Genomic DNA, 26,942 nt, shown 5'->3' with positions numbered 1-26,942 from the left:
AGAACTGTTTTCATTTATTATTGCTTTCATCAAAAAAAATAAAAAATAATTACTGGAACTTTCCGTTCCATTATTGTTTCTTAAAGTGAATGCAGACCAGATTTTGAGGGAGAGTCCGATTTCTCATGATACTGTCATCTGATGCTCGAACAGATGACTCTTCCAGTTATTTTTAGTGAATATAAAATACTAGAAATCAGTCACAACAACCTGTATAAACACACATTTTGTAAAAAATAGTTTTAAATTTTATGCATGATCATTTGTAATATTGCTGAGAGCTGTGAAAGTGTATTTTTCCCCCAAATAACTCTTTCTCCAAAAGAATTGCTTATAAAGCCTGAATCATTGAGAAATTGAAATCTCTTCACATGATGCCATGTCTAACTTGTAAGAACAATTTATGCTATTATGCAGAAAATGAAACCAGAGACTTGTGTTTCACTGAAGGTGAAAGCGGATTTAAAGTCGAGGTGAAAGCTTTTATAATACAAAACATTAATGTGCAGTGGAAAAAACCAGGTGCGACTGCGAGTATAAAGAAGTGGGCTGTAGGACTTTTATTGCATCACACAGGTGAACACTACAGTGGTTTGCATTGTGTACAGACAATACAAGGAACAACATGGTAACATTGCACAGTAGTAACCAGTGATTTACAAACAGACTTTGTTCTTAAATAACAGTATTAATTAATAACTGGAAGACAGAACTGAAGAATGTCTAAATGAGAACGATCCAGCTTGGGCTCAAATCAGTGTATAACATGAACCGTAATGTAAAATCTAGCAATATTAAGACACTGAATATTCATGACATAAGCCCATATGCTAGACTCATCTGGCTGCATATACAGTAACTGCTTTATCTCAATAGAAACTTCTTGCATGACTAATAGAGAAGACATTTCACTGAATGCTAATGGACTGGTGAGCAGAATATAGCATCTGTTGCTGAATTTATACTGAAAGACCCCATGTCTTCCTGTCTGTGAGTGTGTATTGCTGAATCAAAAAAAAAAAAAAAAATGAATTGGTCATGTCACCATAATAAGGACATTATCATTATCAAAGTCAGCAGATGGGATTGCTTGGAGCTCTGGTGCATGCACAATATTATAGTTTGCGATGTTTTATGCCCATGCAGCAATAGCTGTCTCATGCTTATTAACGCACAATAATCTCCATATATGTGTAGATGGATATTTGAGAAGCAAACATGCCCTATGGTGTCTTGTAATATTGAGGTTTTGCATGATTTATATAGCAAGACAGTACTAATTCAGCACAGAACCCAAACCCATGTGCACTTTTGCCCCACTTCCAAAATCTCACATTAAGATTTTTTTTATTTTTTATGCAAATGAATAACAAACAATTTTTTTTTAAATACTAATGGTAATAGTAATCAATTTTTTACAATCACAATCTTATTAGTTCACAGAGTACAATAGCTTAAGACTTGAGCAGATTTTGTTCTTACGTGGAATCTGTGGTGTTTATATGTATATACTCCAGCGCAATATACCCAACACATTACAACAGTTTCAACCAAAGGTTCTGATGATAAACAGTTGTCTTTGCCTCTGTATAGCCCTTAAGGTCATTATTTAAGCTCCAGGTTGACCAAACCACTTCCAACCTTTAAATTCTTACAGATTTTAAAGGGTTATTTAAAATTGCAGTAACTGATGTCCATTTTTTTGGTCTCATAGCATGAAAAACATTTTGGGTTGATTCCTGTTATATTCTAAAATGAGAGGGAATAGCAGTGTCTGTATCTGTACAGTCATCCTTTAAATTTGTTTAACAGCCAACCTAACTGAATCCGACTTTAAAACAATGACTGGAGTGGGTTAAAGTGCTTTAAAGCAATTATACACAACCTTAACCTCAATGGAATGCAGAACTGTCATAAATCTAATCTAGGCTATTTTTGGAATAAATTATTGGTCCTAAAACCTTCTTCCGCCATCCTGGTGTTCCTCAATCCCTCAATCCTTTTAGCAGAACGTATGGAGTGCTGTCTGACTGTCTGCCTTGGTGTGCAACGATTCTCAAACAGGAAAAAATACAAAACAAAAGACACATCCTAATATGTCACTATATTAGACATTTGAGACAATTACGTTGTGATGCTGAGCGCATGTGTGCCTGTGAAGTGTGTCTTTGGAGTACTGAGTCCTGAGTGCGTCTGAGTCCTGTGGCTGTGGCTGTTATTTGAGGTCCAGTCAGAGAGTGTAACAAGCTGGTTTCCACCAATAAGACGATATAGGCCGTATACACAAACTGGAGTTTTACATTCGTCCAAACCAAAACTCCAGTGGAGACGTGTATTTGGACAGAGGGGGGCAGTGGACACCACTTTTTATTCATATGGCGTGAAGAGATATTCAGAAGGCACTGGGGTTTGGTGGAAATCAGACTCTCACAAACCTGCAAAAGAACTGATTGACTTTTAAATCATACAGTGAGGCGTACACTCCAGATCTCTACTTGTGGTGTCCGTGATGGTTGTGCATGTCTTCCATGGTGACTCTGCCCCACACGGCGATCACAAACGCCTCGATCTCGCACTCATTTACACCACGAGCAATTCGGAAGTAACCATCCTCACCCCAGTTCTTCCCCCATGAGTTAGCTGCAATCTGTGGAGTGGAGGAGAGATTGTTTAAAATGTGTAAAAGCTCCTGTTGAAGAGAATCATTTCATCATTTGGATATCATTTCTCACCCAGTATTTGTGTGTTCTGCCATTGTAATCTCTTTCCTCTCCCCATCTGGAAAAGTGCAACAAAAATCAATATGCTATTGTGCATTCACCAGACATTAGTATTCAAAGAAGCTCTCTAAGAATAGGCTTTAAAATCAATGCCATCATTGATCAGATTTTAGGTAAAAAAAAAAAAAAAAATGAAAAATTTATTTAAATATTGGAAAAGAACAGGTGTACACATCCAACTCAAGTTGAGTAGGCCTATAGATGCAGGACATTTAAAAAAAATATTTAATACAATACAATAAAATACAATACAATATAATATAATACAATACAATACAATACAATACAATACAATATAATATAATATAATCTTTGTTTATTTATATAATATAATATATTTATTTATTTATTGAAAATAGTTGTAATTTTTTTGGTTCATTTAGATTTATGCTTAGTTACATTAAGAAAAATAATATAATGTAATATACTGTAATATAATATCTTTATATTTTACTTCTAGACAAGGTTAATTTATTCATTAAACAGTGAGGAATATTCACACTTTCAGTCAAAAAGTCTAATTTAATTACACATTTTGGTCTTTTTTTTAAATAATATAATATAATATAATATAATATAATATAATATAATATAATATAAACTTTATGTGCATTTATTTATTTTTATTTTATGTTGTTATTGGGGGAAAAAAGACAAAAAAAAAACTGAGGAATATTTACACCTGAGAGCTTGAACTCAAAACTAAGAACAAATCTGAGTAAAAATTTGAAATGGTGCAGAGGAAGGACGTGATCATTAGGAAGCAGCACACACCCGCCCCCTTACATCTCCTCAAGTCAACAACAAACCGATGGGTGGAACCTTTACCATGCCAAGAACTTCCTTATGCTTCTCCACCCGTCCTGGTTATTTGAGTAATAAGAGGAAGCCATTGACCTCCAATGTCTTTTTATCTGAGTTCAGAACATTCAGCTTGTCAATCACTACATGCGTCAAGGGCCTATTTATTTATATATGTCTGGAAATAAATATAGTTTAGTCCACGTCTATTCTTAGGAAAGTTTTCCATCAGACTCGGGATCATATCATTCTGTTCCCAAATAATACTAATCTTCCTTCCATCCCCACAGGGGGGGAAGTTGGTATTCAGTACACTCAGAAAAATAACAAACAAATTCACCTAAAAAAGCAATGCGCCTCCATATAAAATACATGGGAGAGTTGGAGGGTCAAAACCGGTGGCTGTGCAGCTCAGAGTTCTGCTATGCTCTTATCTCACCATGTTTTCTGTCCTTGGCTTTAGGACAATGATAGACATACCACCACATCCAACCATCCCCTGACCTGCGCTGGGTTTAGGCCTCTCTGTCTGCTCTGAACAATGCCATTTCCATTACACTGGACATCAATGAGCTTTTCACAAACTTTCCCAGGCCCTGGGCTTAGCCCAATGCACCACGGTGGGATTTTCCTTGTAAAAACACTGCCACTGCCCCCCACCCCATATGCCAACTTCATTGGGCTATACAGTGTCCTCTGAACGTCTAGAGCAGCGCGAGAAGCGCAGCGTCAGCGAGTGACAGGAGGCCAGGAGAAAAGCCGGGGTTCAGACAGACTCGCGCTCATATCACCGTCACCACTGAAGCATGTCACACTCACAGACACTAGCGGCAGGTCAGGCAAGGTTACCGGAGACATACCTGGGGAACGTGACCTGACCCGACCATGCCTCTGAATGTCTCACTAAACAATCATTGTAGTGCTATAGTGCTTCTGTGCAGCTCAAGATCCACATTTATGCACAGCAGGAATCTCTGAGGCACATTTGTTAAAAAAAAAAGCTCCATTTTTGGAGAGACTGTTTTAAAAATAAAATAAAATAGTGGTCTGAGTTATATTTTTTTATGACAAAGTAAAGTTAATCCTTACTATGTAGTGTCACGTAGTGATGCAGTGCTATTAAGGTGTGTTATGTTTGAGTGAGTATAGCTAAACCAGACAAAGGCTTTGAGGGGTGTGTGTCTGGGGGTGGGAATAGAAGGCCAGTCATCCAGGTGTTTTGTCTGCTAGCAACAACAAAAACATGTCTGCACAGCAGACAAGTGGGGCCATTAAGGAGTTTGTCTTATGTCTTATTTTATTAATTCCCTTCAAGGCAAGTTAGTTCACTTCTCAGCCATCATGGTGACGGCCCCAGTCATGCAAACACAGCTCCTATCTGCTTAAATGGGAAAGACCTAAATCACTCAAATTCTTTGTCTGTATTACATTTCAAATCTTCAGATCTTCACTTAGACCAGAAGAAAGTCACATCCTTAAAAAGAACATACTTAAAACAGGATTAATTTACGAGTAAAAACTATATTTTAACTTTTTATATATTATTGTACAATTTGTTTATAAAATGTATTTTTCTTGGCCATATAGTAAATTGTTTTACAGCTGGTAAGATAAGTATTGAACACGTCACCATTTTTAAATACACTCTTAAAAAAAAAAAGGTGCTTCAAAATGTACTTCAATCGATGCCATAGTAGAACCATTTTTGGTTCCATAAAGAACCATTCAGTCAAAGGTTCTTTAAAGAATCCCTTTCTTACATTGTTATGATCTGAAGAACCTTCTTTCGCCATTTCTTTCCTTTTTTGATATAGAAAGGTTCTTCAGATGTTAAAGGTTCTTTATGGAACCAGTTAGACAAAAAGGTTCTTCTATGGCATCGTGAAGCACCTTTATTGTTAAGAGTGTATATTTCTAAAGGTGCTGTTGACATGCAATTTTCACCAGAGGTCGATAACAACCCAAGTAATCCATACATACAAAGAAAACAAAACAAATGAATTTAGAAATGAAGTTCTGTGTAATAAAATTGAATGACCCAGGGAAAAAGTATTGAACACGCTTACTGAAATTCATTTATTACTTTGTATAAAAGCCTTTGTTGTTAACGACAGCTTCAAGACGCCTCCTGTATGGAGAACCAGGTGTGATTTTGGCCCATTCTTTTGACCCATGTATCTCATTTAGTATATTTAGTGAGGTAAATTAATAAAAATAGTCTAAGAAAATTCTAAATAAACTGTCTAAAAATAATTGAATATTTTACAAAATATCTATCTATCTATCTATCTATCTATCTATCTATCTATCTATCTATCTATCTATCTATCTATCTATCTATAGGATACATCAGTATCAAAAATGACAAATGGTAAAAAGAAAAAGAGATCTTTTGTTGTTTAAGAACTTTCTCTGAAACACTGCCAATTACTCATTTCCTCTTGCTTCCACCATTGGATATAAAAGGTTACGCAACGCTAGAGCTTACCCTGTTATCCTGACAGAGTGCGTTGCATGTTTGCGATACTGTGACGGTTTGTGGTAATTGACATCTGTATGCCGGTAAATTCCACTCTTGTACACAAAGAAATCCTCATGGACCTCTATGATGGCTAAAAGGGAAAAACAAATATAACATTCATTATGTATTTTTAAGTACACCATTTTAAATATAATACAAATTACAGTAGTACAGCAATTTAATATAGAAGTCTGAAAATACGTGATCTCCATGATTTAATCAAGTTGATCTTTGACCTTCAGACATCATTGAATTAAAAGCTGATCCTACATTCTTATCACTCACAGTCATACTAAAGGAAATACTATGGCTGCTTTAAAAGCCAAATTACGTAATATCCCACAAACATCTTGTTCCCTTGCAAATTAAAGTGAGATCAAAGTGACCGCTACTAATTTTATCTCAAATCAACATTGCATAAAGACCCATTGCTTAAATTCACAGGACAAAACTTTTGTGGGTGGGTTCCCGCAGCAACCCTCCCGAGGACAGCCATGGTAGCATGTGAAGAAAAGTCAGTCGGGTTCAACATTCTGGTAAACACTGCATTAAAGGAATTACCTGCACCCTCTCACACACTTTGGGTTTTTCCAGACATTACTAGAAGATCCTAAGCAGTAAACAGAGTCTAATGAACACACACACTCCTGCACATGAACATTACTTTTCATCTCCTGTTTCTCAGTATAAGCCAGAGGTTAGGCAGAATTTTTGCAAAGATTAGAAGTGAAATCTGGCGTAAATCCAGTGCTCCCTCCTGTCTGGAACAATACAACAGAACACTGGCACAGGATCACGGAGCTGCTCTGAACCACGCACAAACACACACCCTCATCATATTACTGCAGGGGACTTTTCTCAAGAATTCACTGTGCATATATGATGACTTTAGGCTTTTTGTCCGAACTAAATGCCGTATGGGCATCTACAACCTCCGTGGTGACTAATACGACATAGACTGATCGTTGCTGACTGCATTAACAGTCATTTGGCAAGTGCTTTTTACTATTCTTATCCTCTGGCTCACAGTATTGTGCAAACACACACACACACACACCAACTGGAGAAATCCATACCTTGCACGGGGCCATTATCCATAATCTCTTTCATAATCTCATTCTCCTGTGAGTGGAAAAGCAACAAGTGAGTTCAGTTAACAGCATACTCCAGCCTAATGCTATTTTTACATTGCAAATATTTATTACAGCATGAAAAAAAGCATTTAGAATGAAATTACTGAAGTAATAATTGTTTTATATACAGTATGAGCAGTCTTAAGCTGCATGGGTAAACACATTTTTGTACACGTAATAAACAGTCTTACAGTATTCCTACACTGAATTGTTTAATTGTTCATCCTTATTCACATCTGTGAATGATATATGATCTAAAACATGCCTAGAGACATATATATGACCTAGACTATACATTAAACAATACAAATGGGTGGTAAGATATGGCTCAGGGAGGAAATACGTTCAACCATGACATGACTACTAATGTAATGCCTCTCCAGGCAGTTGAGAGTTATTCCTCCCTTTGGCTTTGAGTTGAAGGGTTTTGACCCTTTAATCATTGGTATTATGCAGGCAGAGGTCTGCATGTTTTACAGTGAATGTAATTCTAACGTGTCAGAACATACAGGAAGCCTGATTATACATGAATCTTGCTTTCCACTAAAACACCTTTTAAACGAGATAAAGTTACTTAATGTAAGGTAATAAGACTTCTTGTCAATTCCTAAAAGAAACTGATATTCTGCTTGATTCGAGGGGTCAGCTGACTTACATTGGTTGACAATCTGTATGGTGGGGTTGACTGGTAGATATCATTGTGGTAGCTGTGGCTGTTGGGACAGTGCGCTGTGGCCTGCCTCTTTCCCCGGCCCACCGCTCGACTTTGCATCATACAGCGAGCCACTTCAGCAGGACTTTGCTGGGGCGGAAAGAAAGGGTAACACTCCTCTGTCACGACCCTGAGAGAAAAAGACATATTTAAATAAAAAGACTGTATTTTTTATCAGATGTGTACCATTTAAAGATCTTCACATCTTTGATGTTGTGTGTAAAACATAAGTGAATTACCCTCTTCTTCTTAGGTACCACCAGGCCCCATCAATACGCCCACCGGAGCAGCCAGCCTGATTGCGTGTGTCACAGGAAATCAGATTCTGAGGTGAGAGCTGAGGGGTCATGTGACCCATTGACTGAATAGAGATCCGGTCTGATGCAACAGCTAGAAGTGAGTCACAGGGTTCACATTTGAGCGACAGGACAGAGGATCTGCATTATATAACATACAGAGAGTGCTGTATTCTGCAGTGTTCTTCTGCTGTGGTCTGTGTTGTGTCTTTTCTGACTCACCTGCAGTTGAGAAAGCCCAGGATGCATTGCAGTTCCCCTGGTCCAAGGGCTCGTGGATTTTCCCTGGCCATTTGTCTGCTGCGTTAAAGTAACTTGGCAGATGATCGTTTCCATTCATATTCATCTGCAGAACATAAAGCAAGATTGAATGGGGTTTTTTTTCTTCAAAGGAAGTGACTTTTATGGCTTAATGGTGGTGTTTGGCATTGAAGACATGAATAACACAGAATAAAGATTTCCATAAATGCATCCATGGTGTGATTATGAGTGATTTTGGTGGCATAATATAATCATTTCCATGCGTATTATTTTTCACAGGACCAGTGGATGAATGAGATTCAGTTTAGGTCTTCAAAGTCCAAAACACTGTATAAAGCCTTAGTGTGGTTATATAATGGTGATTTGTTAATCTTGTGGGTTTTCAGATGTATTCCAGGGGAAAATCCAGAAATCTTGAGTTTCCAACCTTTTACCTGTTCCATCAATATTACAAAAAAAAAAAAAAAAAAAAAAAGTCGAAGTAAAATCCAAACATCAAAATAATGGCATTTATCAGTTCAATGGTCCACTTTACATCTGGTATTAATATTTCTTTTTTTTTTCATCTCCAGTCTTTAGTGTCACATGATCATTGAGAAATAATTCTAATATGAAGATTTTGTGCGCAATAACACATTTATTATTATTATCAGTGTTAATAGTTGATAATAGTGTATAATATTTTTGTGGAAACTGTAATTTTTTTATTCTTTGATGAATAGAATGTTAATAATAACAGCAACCTTTTTGTATCTAAACAGAATTTATTTGTAGTTAAACAGACATTTTTTGTAACACTATCTTTACTGTTAACTTTTGATCTATTTAATGCATCCTTAGTGTATAAAAATATCCATTCATTAAAAAGAACTTACTGAACCCAAACTTTTGACCAGTTATGATCCCGATGACTACTTATGATCATATTTCATTGAATTGAGGGTCCTGTTTACACCCGTAATTAGCCTTCCACTCATGATTGGAATATCCAAAATTGATGTTAATACCAGGTATGAACATATAACCTTAAACCTAACCTTAACAGGGTCACATTCATGCATGGTCTACACCTCCCAAATCTATAACTCTCCTCAGACCACTTTCAGTCATATTTCACACCCCAAAGTTTCATAAGTCCTGAATAAGGAATGTTTTAGCACTTTCTCTCATAAAGGCTCCTGTGTGCCTCTCCCTCTTTGGTAATGCACAGCTGCTGGTTGTCATCCTCCTACATTCCGGTCTGTGATATTGTCATGATTCTCCCTGACAACTACCAGATATGATCCTGTGGAATGGAGGTGCTTGTCAAGCGTCTGGCACTGCAGTGGTGAATTGTGGTGGTTAAAGGGCCCCTGAAGGGCCATGGCTCGCAGCAACACTTGACCCAACAGGGAAAGTGAGCACTCACGCTGAGCAAAGAGAACACTCCAATGAGAAAGTAAAGAGTGTGTGAGAGTGTGTGCTGAGTAGGTTTTAGACAGATAGAGGCTTCATAAACGACTCCAGAGACAGGTGGAGACGTGTTGGAGGATGTGGGTTGGAGAGGAAGGAGAAAAGAGGAAGAGGAGCAAGATACGGGTATGGGTTCCTATCTAGTGAGGGTACTTTTTGAAACTATAAATGAATTGCACCAATCAACAACATCAAACCATTTCCAGCCTTCTCAAATTGCCGAATCAGCTCTTATGTAATGTGTTGGTGTGGATCACGGGCAGCTTTTTGCAGAGAGACACTGAATGCCTCAGTGAGCCACATCAAATAGCACACCTCCAGACAGACACATCTAGGATGCATTCATTGCACAGCACTGCAACCAGCTGATGAATAGCAAAGATCAAACAACTGTCTGATTTCCGAATCTGGCCTTTTATTCTTGCTTTGATGATTTCTAACGGCATACTGCATTGCACAGAGCGTGACAGCAGATAATCAAAGAGCCGTCAATGGGCATAAAAATGAGATGAATAACTTGATTCTGACTGGTCAGTCGTGGCATTCTGGGAAAGATTTATGTCTCTAGCACATGATCTCTTTATTCTTACATTCAAGTCAAATCAATGTTGTATGTTCATTTATTTATTTAGTAAATGTCTGTGAAATAAACAGACATTAAACACAGCAAATTGTTTTCTTAATCAGTACTTTTTTAAATCTTGCTTTCCAGTAAAAATATCTAGGTATCCTTAAAAAATGGCAAATTTCCTTTTTGTATAAAATAAGAAGACTTGATTACAGAGATCCCATTGTGGACTAGTTCTCACTATTAACTAGTTGCTTATTAGCATGCCTATTATTAACATATTGGCTGTTTATTCGTACTTATAAAACTCATATTCTGTATTTTACTGTATTTTTGATCAAATAAATAGAGCTATAGAGACTAACATCATTGGATAACAAAACTAATCACAAAATGTCAGTATGTATACAGAAGTAAACCCACGTGAAAAGTGATGATTGTATATTTTTAGTGAAAAACAAGACCAAGTAAACCCTTTGAGGATAATGTGATGTTCTGCTTTGCATCTGGGTCCTGCATTAATAACATCTGACTAGCTGCAGAAGACTCTTACCTGGATCTCATTCATGTTCATAATGGTCCGTGAGGGGCGTTGTGTGCCCAGACGATACCGCAGACCCTCGTCCAGCGTCATACCCCAGAACTGACTGTAGTTTGAGGCCCTCCAACTGTATGGGTAAAAAGAGAAAGAGGAATACACTTTTATTTGTGCACTTGTTTATATGTATTTAATACTAGTAACAGCAAACTAGATGAGATTTCTGATGCTTACCCATAACCTCTCCTGTTGATTTCATGGATCATGTCGTCCTCTATCAGACAGGCATAATGCTCACATTCCCAGCGCCCATTTTGACCACATGTGCTGCGGGAGACAAATAAAAACTGTTATTGAACACATCCAGAAAATTTACAATCTATACAAATAAAGTACAAAATAAGGCCTGAACAAATACATGAAAAAATAGTCAGTGTAAGGAAGCCATCTTCACAAATATTGCTTGTCGACCTCAGGATAAAAAGGTAAATATTATATAAATTTTCTGGTCATTTGATATGAGGTCTGCTGTTTTTGCCCTGATGTGTGCACTTAATACGAAAGATTATAGTAAAATGTAGGGGTTTATCAGTTAATTACAGTCAAGTAGGTCAAGACCTCTTAAGAGGTTACCATTTTAAGTGTGGGGGGAAAAACATTTTTGTGCCTTTAAAATGATTTAAAACATTTAATCATGGTTAATTTTATGTTAGGGAAGTCATGGGACTGGATTTGTAGAAAGCAAAGTGACTTTAAAACCCCTTGTTGTTCTTTCTGAGGACTGAAGTAAACTGAAGATTAACTTTTAGAATGATAAACAACAGTGTGTTTATATAAGTGTTTTAAAACAGAGAAAGAAAATGTAGATAGACTTCAGACCAAGCCATAGAGAAAAACAATCGTGCATTTCAGACATATTATACATTTGAGACACAAAACAAGCAAGAAAGAGAACCCAAAATAGAGAGAGAGGCCTATGAGCCTTTTAAGGCTGCAGCTCTTGAAGAAATATCCATTTTTAGTCAGTCTGTGCTGAGGGAGGAGGTTCAGGCCTGACGTTTGAGAGGAACGTGGATTAAAAGAGGAAGAGCAGAGGTGCACTGCTGCTGAGACATTACTAGAGAGCAGCGAGATGATTCACAAAGAGAAGAATTAAACAGCATGTTACCTATCCAGCCCATTTGTACTACGCACATGAATGATGCCTCAAATGGCATGGCAAGGAGAGGTTGGGTATTATTTTGTGTGCTGTTGTTTTTTATTTGGACCAGTATGCTACAACCTGGAAACCAACGTAGCTATGGGTTTTGCACTCACATTTTTCTCTGTAAAAATCTAGTTGCACATAGCAGATCTTGTCACCTCTTCTTTCTGTCAGATGACACACATTCAAAGTCCTAGTGTTCAACCTTCACACAGTAGTTCAGACTGAGACATAAATTCACACACCAGCGCACACTTGCTGGTTGAATGTTACAAAAGGCCTTTAGAGTGCAAAGGTGTCAAGTGACCTTTTGTCAGCAGGAAGCTGAGTTTCTCATTGTCACGCTTCACTGTAATGCTCAAATCAGCATCCTGATACAAGCCTTTGACATGCCCCCTGATTCAGAGCAGACATATTTATGTGCTTTCTCTGTATTTACATTTCATAGTAATCTCAAAAAGATTACATCGGGTTGAATGCATGGGCTCCGGCAGGGATTCATATAGAGCCTGTGAAGGGCCTATAGAAATGCAATGGCCAAAATAGATTTAGATTGATAAAACTGTCTCCGAAATGTCATTTCCTTTATCAGTATTGTGTTTTGTTTTGAAGATTTTACATTCTTCTCATAACTCTAGCACAAAGACTGTAATAATTTCTGACATTATAGCCAAGTGTATGTAAAAGAGAAAGAGTAAGAAAGATATAGTTATATTGAGACACCAGTAGCGCTCATTACATCACTGACTGATGATCAGATCCTGCAGAAACCGGTGGGTCTGCGGCTGCTACATGAGGCTTGAACTCAGGAAATCTCAGGATTACAGAGGTGAATATGAACCAGAGGAAACAACAACTCTACTTGGACAGCAGCCAGTATTTCATCAATCTCTGCCACCACAGGAAGCAGATCACTATATGCAGAACGTAAAAAAAAAAAAAAAACAGATCCTGATAAAACGAGAACTAAAGAGAGGGGAGATAACAGGGCAATTCCAGGAGGTGCCAATCTTGTGGTTAGTGTATCACAGAAACGCCATCATGCCTAACTAACAGATAAAATCATATCACATCAACAACAGAATGAGTCAGACATACAAACAAAAACACATCTGCAGACGAAACATACAACATGAGCATTTCTGGCTACTTTTACATGATTGAAATGCCTTCAAAGATTAAGTTTTCAAGTCAAATATATCTAAATTCACAGAGATTATGTTTTATCATCCTGATCATTTGTACTAGCTTGTAGAACTGCTTATCTCCTTATGAGACTCTCAAAACCAGCACTAGGGCATTGCAAGTATTGACGGCTCTCATATTTACGTACTGTATGTCTTAATGTGTTCAAAAACAAGTAAAATTCACACTGTCATAAATGTGACCATGTGCACACACTACACCAAAAACAAACAATACTGGAGACGACACCACACTGTATTCCCAGAGACAATACCCATATCACTGCTGTGTAAAAAACCTTTGTTACAGTGAGATACAAATACAGTGAGAAAGCACTATCAGATGCTTTTACACCAACAAACATTATACCATCCAAATTGGATGACAAGACAGTATGTAAGCCAACAAAAAATGGAAAATAAAATCTCAGAATCACACTCTACAAAATGCTGAGTTAAATACAACCCAGCACTGAGTAAAATATGGAGAAACCCAGCGATTGGGTTTGTTTTTAATCAACAGTTGGGCTAAATGTTTAACCCAGCCTTCTGGGCAGTAACCCAGCCGCTGGGTCAAAGCATCCCAATCGCTGAGTTTGTCCATATTTTACCCAGCGCTGGGTTGTATTAAACTCCGCATTTTTAGATTTCATTTCTTAAAATTTTAATTTTATTTTTTTATTATTGCAACTTTTAGTCACAATATGCCTTCAAATTTAATTTAATTTAATTTAATTTAATTTAATTTATTTATTTTATTTTATTTTATTTTATTTTATTTTATTTTATTTTATTTTATTTTATTTTATTTTGTTAAGGCATTTTATGGGCCTTTTTATGCCTTTATTGAGTCAGGATAGTAGAGAACAGGCATTGGGTGAAAAGAGGGAAGTGGGATCAGCAAAGGACCTTTAGACCGGGATCGAATTCTGGTGGCTGTGCGCTTTATGTCAGCACAGTAATCTTGAGGTTATTGGTGGCGACAGCAAATGTACATTTTTAAAGCAAATTTAAATTGAAAGTTTGTTGAGTGACTTAAACTGGAGAGATGTGTGGAATCTTTCACCAATTACCCACAATTTTCACAGCAAATCTCAGCTGGAGGTCATGTAGCGCACATGAAGTGCTCAGTCAGCTAGTGCAAATAACTACCTCTTCATGCAAAACAAAAATACAACAATCCATCACCAATAAACAGAAGGGTCATTTTACAGCCAAAGCAGTTATTTACTGATTTATATTCTATACACCACCGTAAATTCAGTTTCAGCATAAAAAATGATATATTCTCATGTGGTGGTCATTAACTAAGGAGGTTTATGTGTCCACTGACTCCTCAAACAGTGAAAGGGAATGTGCTTCAACCATGGCTGGTGCAACGGATTAGATTCTATGAGGAGAGCTAATCCTATTAGCAAGGGGTTTTGTGTAGAGGGAGAGAGACATGCGGTAAATATTATGGATGTATATGTGCTGTACATTATCCTGCAGTGTGTTTGTACTGTTCACGTTGTCAGGATCACAAGGGCGCTGAAGGTGAAGCATATGTATGGGAACTCAGGAATGTGCGAGGGGTCCCACTGTCCTGCCCACTGAAGCAGCCCAGTTAAGACTCTCGGTCTGCCGATAAATCCTGCCGACATGAGTGTTGATGTAGCCAAACAATGGCCTTGGATTCAAAGATTGGGAAACGAAATGGAACGAAGGAGGAGGATTTCTATATAGCTTTGACTAGATTTCACACTCACCATAAATTACAGTTCTCTTTGTATGTTGCTCCTGAGTGAAACCTCTGGCCGTTCCTTTCACAAGAACCTGAAATCAGCAAACAACAATTATGAATTAATCTGCAGGAGATTTGAGTAAGAACCACACACACATACTAAACACTTGGATTAGAAGTTTGTCTGATGTAGTCTGTGGTGCCCGCAGTGGAATGTTTTCTTGGCTTTCCATTGCTTTCCCAGAGACTCTGCTGTCGTCATGCCTTGACGAGCTTAATCAGAGATTGCCACATTGCCTGGCTGGAAATGGGCAGGCCATCTTTCCTCTCCTCCTAATATACTAAGTACAAACTACAGTAAGAATAAACTTAAAAGAAGTGGATGCATATGTAGGATGTCTACGTAAGACACTATAACAGACATATACATAAAATCATGTAAATAAAAATCATTTTAAAGTCAAAGTGCATAATGTGTGCACCATTAGTGGCACCGAATAGAATTACATAACAACACTGGCTCGACCGAATGCTGGAAAATGGGAGAAGAGGAATGTTTCAAACTTGTTTTGAAACAGGGGTCACTGTTTGGCTGGTTAGCATGATTCAGTTGGCCGCTGCTGGTAGATGTTGTAACTTCACCATCTGGGACCAAAATGGGGTTTTCTCCATTACTGACAAATTAAAAGATATTCTTAATTTGTGGCCATGATATCTATTTTTTTTTCTCTCGCATGCAGTGTTTCATATGTGGTCACAATTAAATTAAAATGAGTGAACAAATGATTAAAACACCACCCTAATTAAATAAATCATGGGAACAAACTCTTAATTTGTGTTTTATTTATGTATTTAATTTTTTCAAGTGACATACGAATAAAGAATCATATATTATATTGTAGCAGATGTTTTAACAGTGGCCAGTTTTTTTTTTTTTTTTTTTTTTTTTTTTTTGAAGGGTTCTCAAAAGTGTGACATGACATTTTCTCCTGTTTGCAGCCTTTTACATTCAGGAAAAGTTTGGGAAAGACACTATGGAAGAATTTGCGTCTGTGTTTGTAGCATGTTCAATTTTTTTTTTTTTATAATTTTTGCTAAATTTTTGCCTGACTTGTGTTGCCTTTTGCACACTTCATTGTTCAGTAGTAAAATTTTACTTGAATTTATTTTGTTCATCTTTTTATTAAACTAAATTTTTTTATAGGCAAGTTTCAAGTTTAAACATCAAAAAGTTTTCCATAGAAAACATTTACTGAGATTTAGTCTGAGTAATGCTGAGCTGTGATCCTTGAAGGCATACCTGCCCTATAGACATAATTGTCCCTCCTTTAGCAAACACACATTGCGCACATACCTGTTGTGATCCCTTCCTGCCCACAGTCACACTTTCCACCCCCTTCCCTCCTTGTGCATTACAGGCATTCTTTCAGCTGACCTCCATTCATTGCTGCTCTGTTCTGCTCTTTTCTTGAGAATGGCACTACACAACCACAGTGAGGTCCATGAAGCAAGAATGGCAGGAAAACATTAACAGGGATGAATTTGGACTTGGTTTTCCATTATGTAATGGTGTAGACTTCAAACATTGGCTGTGGGCCAAAACTGTTCCCTAAGCATACCAATGATTGGCTTCCCATCTTGATTAAAAATGACTAATCCCAAACTATAGATCTTTTCTATATGAGAACAAGATTTTATGTTTCTTGTCATGAAGGAAGCTAAAACAGGACTAAACCTGAACCTCTGCCATCTGGGGATCCAGACAAAAAAACAAAAAACACCCTAAAAAATTATTAAAAAAAACACTAGAAATTATCATAGAAGTAGTCCATATGACTAATGCACCATATCTGAAGTTTTCTGAAGTCATACAATAGTTCTGTTTTACTGAAAATTATGTTGTTGCATCAAAATATTGATATTAGCCGTAGATATGCTCATGAGAGGACTAGCAAAGTCTGATTTGAGAAAAATGTATTATTTTAAGGTCAAATCTTTTTAAACAATTGATTTATCAATTGATTCACAAAAGTGTTCTGAATGTTTTGCTCACAAATTATAGATTCTCAAGTTCCCTATTTTTGGCCATATTTGCAATGCCAACAGCTATTTTGGGCATGCAAGACCAACTCCTATCTGTTTGAGAGAGAAAATACTTAAATCTCACAAACTGCTGGCCAAACTCAAAATTAACATATTTCAAATGGGTATTAAAGGGATAATTCACCCCAAAAATAAATATAATTTACTCACCCTCATGCCATTCCAAAACCAGTTTCTTTCTTATGTTATACACAAAGACATTTTGAAGAATTCTGAAGAACCAAACAGTTGTTGGTCCCCATTGACTTCCATAGTAGGGTCAATGAGGACCATCAACTCTTTGATTACCAGCATTCTTCAAAATATCTTCTTTTATGTTCAGCATAAGAAAGAAACTCATACAGGTTTGGAAAGACATGAGTGTAAATGATTGTAAGTGAACTATCCCTTTAAAATCTGACATAGTTAAACTGTCTCATAAATGCTGTTTCTTATGCTGAAATAGCATTAAAAAGCATTTATTTCAGGTCAGTCCAGCAATTAGATTATCAGTGAATAATGACTTAAACTTTGGTCTGTTAATCAGATGAAGCTGTTGTTTGGCTTCAGAAGACTCATAATATAGTGCCCTAGTCATATGGATCATTTTTATGTTAAATTTACAGTGCTTTTGTGGATCATTTTTGAAGTTTGAAAGTCTAAGTCCCTATTCATTGTGCAGGCAAATGCATGGAAAAGAGTGACCAGCACTCACAGACTCAGCATGTCTTCAGAATTCACTTTGTCATTCAACTTACTGGGAGGATATGGAGGAGTTGTTCCCAGGCAGTGGCTCCAGAAGTCAGGACAACAGTCGGACACAGTGCGGTTGCAGAACAGGTCGCAGTAACAGATGGTGTCCAGGTAAGGTACAGTGCACTGGTCATTTCGCCCGGGACAGCAGCCTCCTCTCCTCTGACAGTAGGAGCCATAGGCGTCCCGGATCCCCCTGAGGTGCAGCGGGCTGGCCAGTTCTCTCTTAGTGCGGGACTGAGTCCTCGCCGACATTCCCCCTTCCGCCAGCAGGAGGAGCGCTGTGATGGCGGCCAGCATCAAGAGCTTCAACATTGCTTATCTGTCATAAAGAAACAATTATAGCAAAACATCAGCCATCAGGGTAAACTTTCAAATCAGAATTGAATCTAATGCATACAGCAGTAATAACATTTTAACATTTGAGCGAAAACAGAAACAGAAACAGAACTTGGAGTGTTAGGCAGAGCAATGCAATTCCAAAGGCTGATGGTTTATTTTGCACTTTCCTGAAGCAGACTGAGCTCGAGGCTATGAGCCAACAATCTGCAATATAAACATCACTGATAAACAGACGTTCAACTTGTTCTTATTTTAATAATGCACTCATCCTGCAAACACAATAACAGCACAAAGCACAGTTTTCTCTTGACTTTTGTCCATGATGGAAACTACTATTATCAGTGTGCTTGGGTTTCTGTGGGACGGTCCATACATTGAGGTGTGTCGTATAGAAAAGGTGGGGTCATGTGACTCATGCCTCAAGTTACTGTAGACGTCCACCACTTTTATGTACTTGCTAAACTTCCAGGAAAGACTCACAGCAGTGACTACGTCTATGTAAACATTCTCTTACAACACTAGGCTCTTCCTTTTAAGAGAAAGCACAAAGGTCATAATAGACGGCCATTGCCCACTGACTGCAATGTCTATATTTGATCTCTCTTGAGACATTGTGTCTCATTTATAATATTTGAGCTATGAGCAAACAGATATTCGCAGTACAGTTATCATGTCAACATACTTGGCACCATCATGGATCACATACCAGAGCAATACAGAAAAAATTTCTGTGGAAACTTAAACCCATAAACTAAGTAAAACATTACATAATCCACATGGGGTGTTTACATTTACACAGAATTCAAGAAATGTGCTGTATGTAATTGCTTAATTATTGTGCAAGGATAATTCATGTTTTGCATTTGTGCTGCTAATGCATTTAGTTACCTGGCTCTCTTGGAATCATTTTGGAGAATTTAAACTATAAAACTCAATGGTAAATACTATTTTTTTGATTTCTTGTTCACTTAAAAATTGTGTTTGTATGTAAAATGTCAAGATAAGATGAATGCCCCTTTAAAATGTTTGGTTTAAATGGGAAAATGGACCTGTTTATCTTCATATTCCAAGAAAGGACACAGTAGATGACATGGTGGAAATAATGTCAGTATCAAACTAATGGAGCCGAAACTTATCATTGTTACGGAAACAGCTACTTCCTGCAGTTAAAAACAAGGCAGGCGCACAAACAATGTAAGACTGTCTTATAAAGACTGTCCATCTTTGATAACAAAATAACACATTTTCATATAGGTTTATACACAAAATGGGCTTCACTAGCATTATATATGTTAAATATAAATCATTATTTTTAGATTGTATATGTACACAGCCGTTCAAAAGTTTGGCATGTTTTTAATGGAGTCTCTTATGCTCATCAAGGCTGTATTTATTTGATCAAAAATACAGAAAAACAGTAATATTGTGAAATCATATTGCAATTTCTAATATTGGTTTCCTGTTTTAATATATTTTGAATTAATATTTATTTCTGTGATGCAGCACTGAATTTTCATCAGCCATTACTCCAGTCTGCAGTGTCGCATGATCTTTCAGAAAAAATTTGAACATGCTGATTTATTTTCAGTGTTGAAACTGTTGTGCTGCTTATTATTTTTTGGAACCTGATACCTGATACTTTTTTCTTTGATCCTTTGATGAATAAACAGTTAATAAGAACAGCATTTATTCAAAATAGAAATTTACCATCACTTTTTATCCATTTTACACATCCTTCATGAATAAAAGTATTAATTTCTTAAAAGAAAGAAAGAAAGAAAGAAAGAAAACATCTACTTTTCAACAGTAGTGTATACTGTTATACAAAATTTCTTATTACAAAATAAGTTAATTGTATTAACTTTTTTTAATACAATACAATGGGATTTTTCAGGATTATTTGATGAATAGAAAGTTACTGAACAGCATTTATTTTAAATAAAAATATTTTTTAACATTATACAATTACATATTAAACTCATTTCTATATTTTTTTTTATTTAAGATTTATATATATTTGTTGTCTTCTGAAATAACATATGGCTTTAAAGTTAAATAGCCTTTTAAAGGTCACTGTTTGGGGCAGCCTTCCTCCACTTTCTCCTCATTTAATTGATCAAATTACTGCTCCTCACTTTCACGGATCCACTTTTATGTTCCTGTGGCTCAGTGGTAGAGCATTGCGTCAGCAGTGCAAAAGGTTGTGGGTTCAATTCCCAGGGAACACACATACTGATAAAAAAATAAATTATATATATAATCTGAATGCACTGTAAGTCGCTTTGGATAAATGTGTCTGCTAAATGCATAAATGTAAATGTAAATGTGATCCTCCTCCCTGAGAACAATGTCTTAAGATCACACATAATTGCACTCATGCTGCCTGTTGTGGTCTCGGGTTAAAAAGAAAAGAGACTTGACAAAGACAAGAGGCCGGCGAGCAAATTACAGAAATAGCATCACTAATTACCCAATCAGCCCACCAGGCTCAATGTCCCCCATACAGACAAAAGAACCGCCCGGAAACAAAGTCCATTGCTGTGCAATTTTCTGCATGACTGTGCCTTTAGTTGACCAGAGCTCAGCCTGACATACACTGAAACATATGGCAGCAGTGTCACATCAGTAAAAGAGATGCTCGTTTGACCCCGTTATCATGACGATCACTCCGGTAAACATCAGTAATGATGTCACTACAGTAATGTGGATATTTTAGCTTTTGAAGGCTCGTCTGTTTGCTCTCGACGGGACTGTAGCATGTAGAGACGTGTTGACTTTTACATCACAAACTTCCCGTATGATGCTTGATGTGCAGCAGACAGTAAAACTGCTGCTCCTGCACATATCACTGATTTATAATCTGCTGTCTGACAAATGATACAGCACTCGCTTTCATCAAGACTTACATCAGCGCTTTTGATCACACAAAACTTAACTAATGAGCTGATAAAGAAAATACAGTATTATAGTCATATCTCCAATCTTAGTTACATGTGTACAGGTGGTTCAACACAACATACTGACACAAACGCCACAATCATAACAGGCTAAAAAATACAGGAGGTCTTGTCTTCTGGATATTCATACTTTAACTTCACCATTAGTATTTTAATTTCACTAACAAATATTAAGGTTCATTTGAACAAGTCTCTGAAAAAATGCTACCTTTAAGGTTGATGTTTAACATATACCTTTGTGATTGTAGAATGACACTTCATGGACTTTGAGAGCAGGTCTAGAAGCTTCTACTGTATATCAGTATCAAATAACAGACAGATAGCGGACTGAGGAGACTTTCTAGCAGATTCCATGCGTATCAGTTATGACACAGCTTCTTGAGCTGTCAAAGGAGTATAGCGCAGACACCACCTATTTCTCATTTACATGTATTGTAATATTGAAAGTGATGACCTGAGTGATATTTGATATCACATAATTTTCCTTCAATTACTTAGATGAGTCTTTAACTCTTCATGTAGGACACATCTGCATTTACATCCACTAACCCTGTATTATTATATATTTCATATTCATTTTATATGTAATTGATCTGAATGTGGTATCTTTCAGTTATGTAATAGATTTAATGAAGTACACTTTTCTGACAAATAACTATAACTTTCATCATATTACTAAACAAACACTAACTAAAATTCAAACTAAATGTAAAGCAGCAAACTCCAATTAATATTTGATTTCAAACAAATTATGCATTAAAAATACAACATCAAATTAATCCAACCTAACGCAAAGTTCAGCTAAGGCCACACAAGTGTACGGCCTTGTACACAAATAATGATAATTAGCATATAATTTCATTAATATGGTACTAAACACAACAAAGACTAAAGAATAAAATGGTATTTATAGGCCTGGCATTAGATGCAACACTTAAAAAAGGTTGAAGACTGGTATAGAATATTCTAGATTCAATGACAGCTGAAGTAATAATGCTTTAAATTTCATAACTTAAACTACTTTTACTTCATGAAATGCCATTCTTGATACATGTAAAGAGGATAATGTTTGTTGTAGGCTGTAGTGCTGCTGGTCTGCTGCTCTTAACTACGCACCTGTTTGACACACTTGCATTGAAATAGGGAGGGAGGGAGGAGGTTACACAGGAAGCACAGGATTTAAATAGCTCGAGAAAAAAAAAAAATCCCCCACCTTGTTTCGTGAAATCAAATTCTTCCTCTGGTTATATCCAGTGAACAAAACGTGAGCTGGTCTGTTTCAGCTACAGGTCAAAGTACTGAACAGAGTACTGTCTTCAGCCTCCTGTCTGGCCTCTAGTCACACTTGGATTTTCCCTCTTTATATAGAGTCAGGACAAGCCCTCCGACCCACCCCTCCTGTTTTGCCCTCCTTCTCTTTACTTTCTCCCTCCCACACATCCTGACACCACTCATTTACACACAGACAGGAGCTACTTTAGGTTAAACCTCTTTCCTTGAGGGTTTTGACTGCTTGTATCAGTTTTGGGGCACTTTATCTTTCCATGCCACACTTTTCCTGTTGGTTAATTCATTATGGATCATTATGTTATCTGTCTCACACCACTGTGCTTCTCGTTCTTGTTTTTGTGTACACAAAGATCATTTCAGAGGTAGGTTCTTCCCTCACCACCTGCTGGTCAGCCGGACAACTACATTTACACTTCATGTGACATCACATTAACTGTTGAATTACCACCAATGAAGTTTCCAGAAGAAATAAAGAAAAATAAAGTGAAAAAATAAATAAATTGGTGTTTGTAATGCTCTCTGCATTGAGGTGCATACATGCAGAAATATCCAGAAACTGATCTTAATTACACAATTGGACACTCATTTCTGCATATGTTGCAATTCATTTTACAACACGAGCTGACATGCCCTTTACAAGCTTTGACACATAGAATACTTTATAGTGCTGGTTTTGCTTTATAATCAGCTGTTCTGCTTTCAGATAACTTTTTTTCCAGCTGACTGTTCTCACAATGTGTTTGTAGAACCTGATTTTACCAAGTGCAACATGTTCCTGGATCAACATCTTTGTGTATAACCAATCAGATTTGAAGAACCATAGTTTTTGTGAAATGTAGGCTTACAATCAGTGTTTGGTGCTTATACATCAGTGTCATTTATCTGTCATTTCCTCTGATTTTAGGGATTACTCATGTTTAAGGTTAGGTTTAGGTGTAGGGAATATCAGAATATGAATTGAAAATAAAAACAGATTTAGAGGTTGACAACCAAATTTTTCTAAAGGTTAAGCACCCCCTTTTACTGAACATGGCAGAAAAAAACTGTTAACCCTATTGATTGAAAGTGCCATATGGTGTTGAAAAGAAAAGCCTCCTAACCACAGATTTGCATGCATGCTTCCTCTTGTGACTACTCGCATTCACCTACATTGGTTTGAATTGTTCATGTGAGTCATGTACAGTAACCTCCTACATATATCAGTAACATTACATTAAAGCTGCTTGAGTGAATGAGTCAGATTGGGAGCCCACCACATATTTACGTTTAGCCACAGATGTGAGCATAGGAGTATGCAACAAATGGGCTGAGATAACCCTGAGAGTCCCTACCCTACTCAACCTTATTCATTAGCCTTTGCTATGAGTTACTGTACACGCATGTATGAATCAGAGACTACGCACAATGATTCACATTACGCACATGATAAAGATTTCACAAGGGAGTGTGGCTATACAAGACACGTGAGTCAGAAATGAGCAGATTCACAATATTAATGTCCATTGTTCCATCAAGAATGAAAAATCAGTTCCCAAAAACAATGCTGATAGTGCATGTGTCAAAAAAAGCTGGTAATAGGTCTGACATGTGGTCCATCGTAAAGTCATTCTGGAACAATCTGGCTCTGTCTCCTTGAGCAGTAGAAACCCACAAAAGACCCTCAGAACAGATGCAACGTGTCAGCATGACAACAGGCTCTCAATACTCCCCTTTAACAACTGCTCGTGTACAAGTTTGTTGGCATGTTTAAGTGTTCAGTAGCCTATGAGAGCTGCAAATGAGCCAGAATGGAGCAGTTTTAACGACAAATTCAGATGTGCTAGTCAAAAGGACAATGTGTCCTGAACCTTTCTAATGGAAATATCCCAAAGAATTTGGCTTCAGTTCATGTATCCCCAGGAATACCACCCCCATAATTTGTAGATCTTCATGTTCTAAATTTAAATAGAACAGAGAAAACAAAATATGCTGTTGTTCTAAGTTGAAATACATTTTTAAAAAATAAATAAAAGCAAACCATTTATAGTTTGCTTTCTTTTGGAAAGTGTAAACACTATCAAAACATCTCTCTGTTTGTCATCCCGAAAAAACACAAAATTACAACATTGGCTCAACCAAAGACATAAGTCTAGAGGCAGACTATCCATTTGCCTGTCCACTTATTGGGGAAACCTGTATGAAAACAGTCATTAATGCCAATTCTGTTTGGCGACACAAATGTTAAAGACTTCTCTTTTAATTATAACAAAATGATCAGAATATGCATTATATCAAGTGTTGCTGTCACAGCTATGACTGCTTTTTTCCCCACAGAAAAACAGCTATTCTCCACAAAGTGCACACCTATCTCAGAGCGTCCTTTGTTCAGAAAGACATCACATTTGTGGCCTAGTCATGATGTGAGGCTTTTATTACTTCAGAGTCAAGGCTGAGATAAGAGATTACGTTTGACTCTCAGTTTCCCTTTGCCTAACTACTATTCAAGGTTTTTGACATTTATACAACCGGGTCCTGAACACCGTAAAAGATGTTTAAAAAATCCCTCCAAAAATATACCCAATATTAAAAATTATTTGAAACTGATAGTAATGGGATCATACAAGGACCATTTTATAATCTAATAAAATTGTATTGAATAATTTGATGAATGAATGAATATTTTTTAGTTATTATTGAGTTATCTTGTTTGATCCCATTTGGAATGGTTCCAATTAATGAAAGATGTTCCTTTAACATTCCTTTTATATACAATGTGAATTTAGGCTTGAACTCCACAAACGAGTATTCTATGATTCAAACGTGATTAAGAAATCTTTTTATTGAAGAGCTGACAAAGTGCAGATGATTTACAGGAATATCTGTATTATTTCAGTGGAAAAAAGCATTGCATGACATATTCTGTGTAATTTAATTTTAGCCCATCTTTCAGCAGGTTGGTCTGCGAACTCTTTCCATAATTGTCCGACTTAGTTAAACTTAAGCTCTTTCTCTCAACTGGACTTCTATGGTTTCACTTTGAGTTTAACTGTATGATTATTTCTTGACACTTTCAACAGGCCTGGATCTGCTCTCACACCCCTTGTTTTCTTCAGTTTCTTCAGTTTGCAGTGGCTCTGCACTCTTGAGCTTTACCTAAACTCATTCTTCATCTTTGTTGATGATTACTGAACATTCAAGCATACCTTAAGCATCTTGTGTTTCACAACATGAAAACAAGTTGTTTTCATTTTTCTGCAATCCTTCAACAAGGTTGATGATCAAAGTATAATGGTGACTGTAATTAACACATGCCGAGACATGCTGCCATTTCTAATGTTGACCGTAATGTGTGGGAACTCTTGCTCGTTCTTGTTAGTTCTACCAAGTTAACATCCTCTATTTCTCATTCTCATTTAAAGTGATAGTTAAGAATTCTGTCCTTGTTTACTCACCCAATTTGTGAATAAAAAAAGACATCTTAAAACAGCCAAAGCTGGTTTGCTGGTCTTAGTTAGTCTCTTAGTCGGTAAACTGGTTAGTTTTAAAGGGAGTTTTGGCGGTTTTCAGCTGATCAGCAGTCAAATGCTCATCTAAACCAACTTAATACCAGCTCAGCTTAGGTTAGGAGACCAGCTAGGATCAACTAAGTAGCTTAGGCTGGTTTAAACAGGTTGTTTTATAAAAAACTATAGAAAACCACCAGACATCCTCATGATGGGAAATCTAATTGTGAACATTCTCTCACTGCAGCTGGTCCAAATACAAATCTCAAAACTTGAATGTTCTGTAGGTCCCTTAGAGTCAACTGGAATCTGGATGAAATCTGAAACGCAGATCTTTCTCAGAGGGCCAAATGTCTCCTGAGGAGACAAAAGCAGAATCTTATTGACCACAAAAACAAATCCTCCACTTTTCTGCCAAAGCAAGCAAAGCGCAGGCCCCCCCAAACAAATCCCACATCTCCCTCAATGCTGCTGCTTTTACAATTCAGTCATATTAGCAAGTTTGGAGAGTTGGGGTCTCAGGTGGTCAGACGGACCCACAGGGACTGTCCCATCTCCTGCTGTCCATCAGTGTGTGATCAATGTCTGTCACCTCAGCACACCACCCTTCCCTCAGCCATATAAATTGTTCAGACGGTCTTACTGTACCTGATGACTAATTCATGTGCTCAGAAGTGCAAACACTAGATAAATGAGACAATATCAGAGAAAGTATGCTGGCCTAGAGGACTTTGCTGAAGAAATATTCCAGGTTTAATTCAAGATAAGCTCAACTGACAGCATTTGTGCTGCAGTGTTCACAAAAAATAACATTACCTAGTCCTTAGTTTTCTTTACAAACAAAAATCAAAAACCGTAAGGTG

The 26,942-nt window shown here is 37.0% G+C and overlaps 1 protein-coding gene across 1 annotated transcript; it reads right to left on the bottom strand.

Moving 5' to 3' along the window:
* Window positions 1-537: 537 nt before the first annotated feature.
* LOC109107765 (tubulointerstitial nephritis antigen-like) lies at window positions 538-22,671 on the bottom strand. Its single transcript, XM_042745968.1, has 12 exons — window positions 22,521-22,671; window positions 18,014-18,330; window positions 15,199-15,265; window positions 11,297-11,389; window positions 11,078-11,192; window positions 8,466-8,589; window positions 8,187-8,337; window positions 7,891-8,077; window positions 7,179-7,224; window positions 6,070-6,193; window positions 2,733-2,778; window positions 538-2,647 (listed from the first exon to the last, which is right to left on the bottom strand). Exons 2-12 carry the CDS (start codon window positions 18,321-18,323, stop codon window positions 2,492-2,494), a joined length of 1,419 nt encoding a protein of 472 aa, XP_042601902.1. The 5' UTR covers window positions 18,324-18,330; window positions 22,521-22,671; the 3' UTR covers window positions 538-2,491.
* Between the last annotated feature and the right edge of the window lie 4,271 nt (window positions 22,672-26,942).

The sequence above is a fragment of the Cyprinus carpio genome, chromosome B19, assembly GCF_018340385.1.
Source record: "Cyprinus carpio isolate SPL01 chromosome B19, ASM1834038v1, whole genome shotgun sequence".
NCBI classification, from domain to species: domain Eukaryota; kingdom Metazoa; phylum Chordata; class Actinopteri; order Cypriniformes; family Cyprinidae; genus Cyprinus; species Cyprinus carpio.
Note: the sequence above shows the minus strand (reverse complement) of the source record. Positions and strands in the feature narration are given on the sequence as shown.

What these genes read in the sequence shown, in the direction of transcription:
- LOC109107765 (XM_042745968.1), bottom strand. Translation starts at nt 18,323, where the DNA reads ATGTTGAAGCTCTTGATGCTGGCCGCCATCACAGCGCTCCTCCTGCTG. An exon ending in AACTCCTCCATATCCTCCCA is followed by an intron (nt 15,266 to 18,013) that starts GTAAGTTGAATG and finishes TGCTGATTTCAG; the next exon opens with GTTCTTGTGAAAGGAACGGC. An exon ending in CATACAGATTGTCAACCAAT is followed by an intron (nt 7,225 to 7,890) that starts GTAAGTCAGCTG and finishes TTCCACTCACAG; the next exon opens with GAGAATGAGATTATGAAAGA.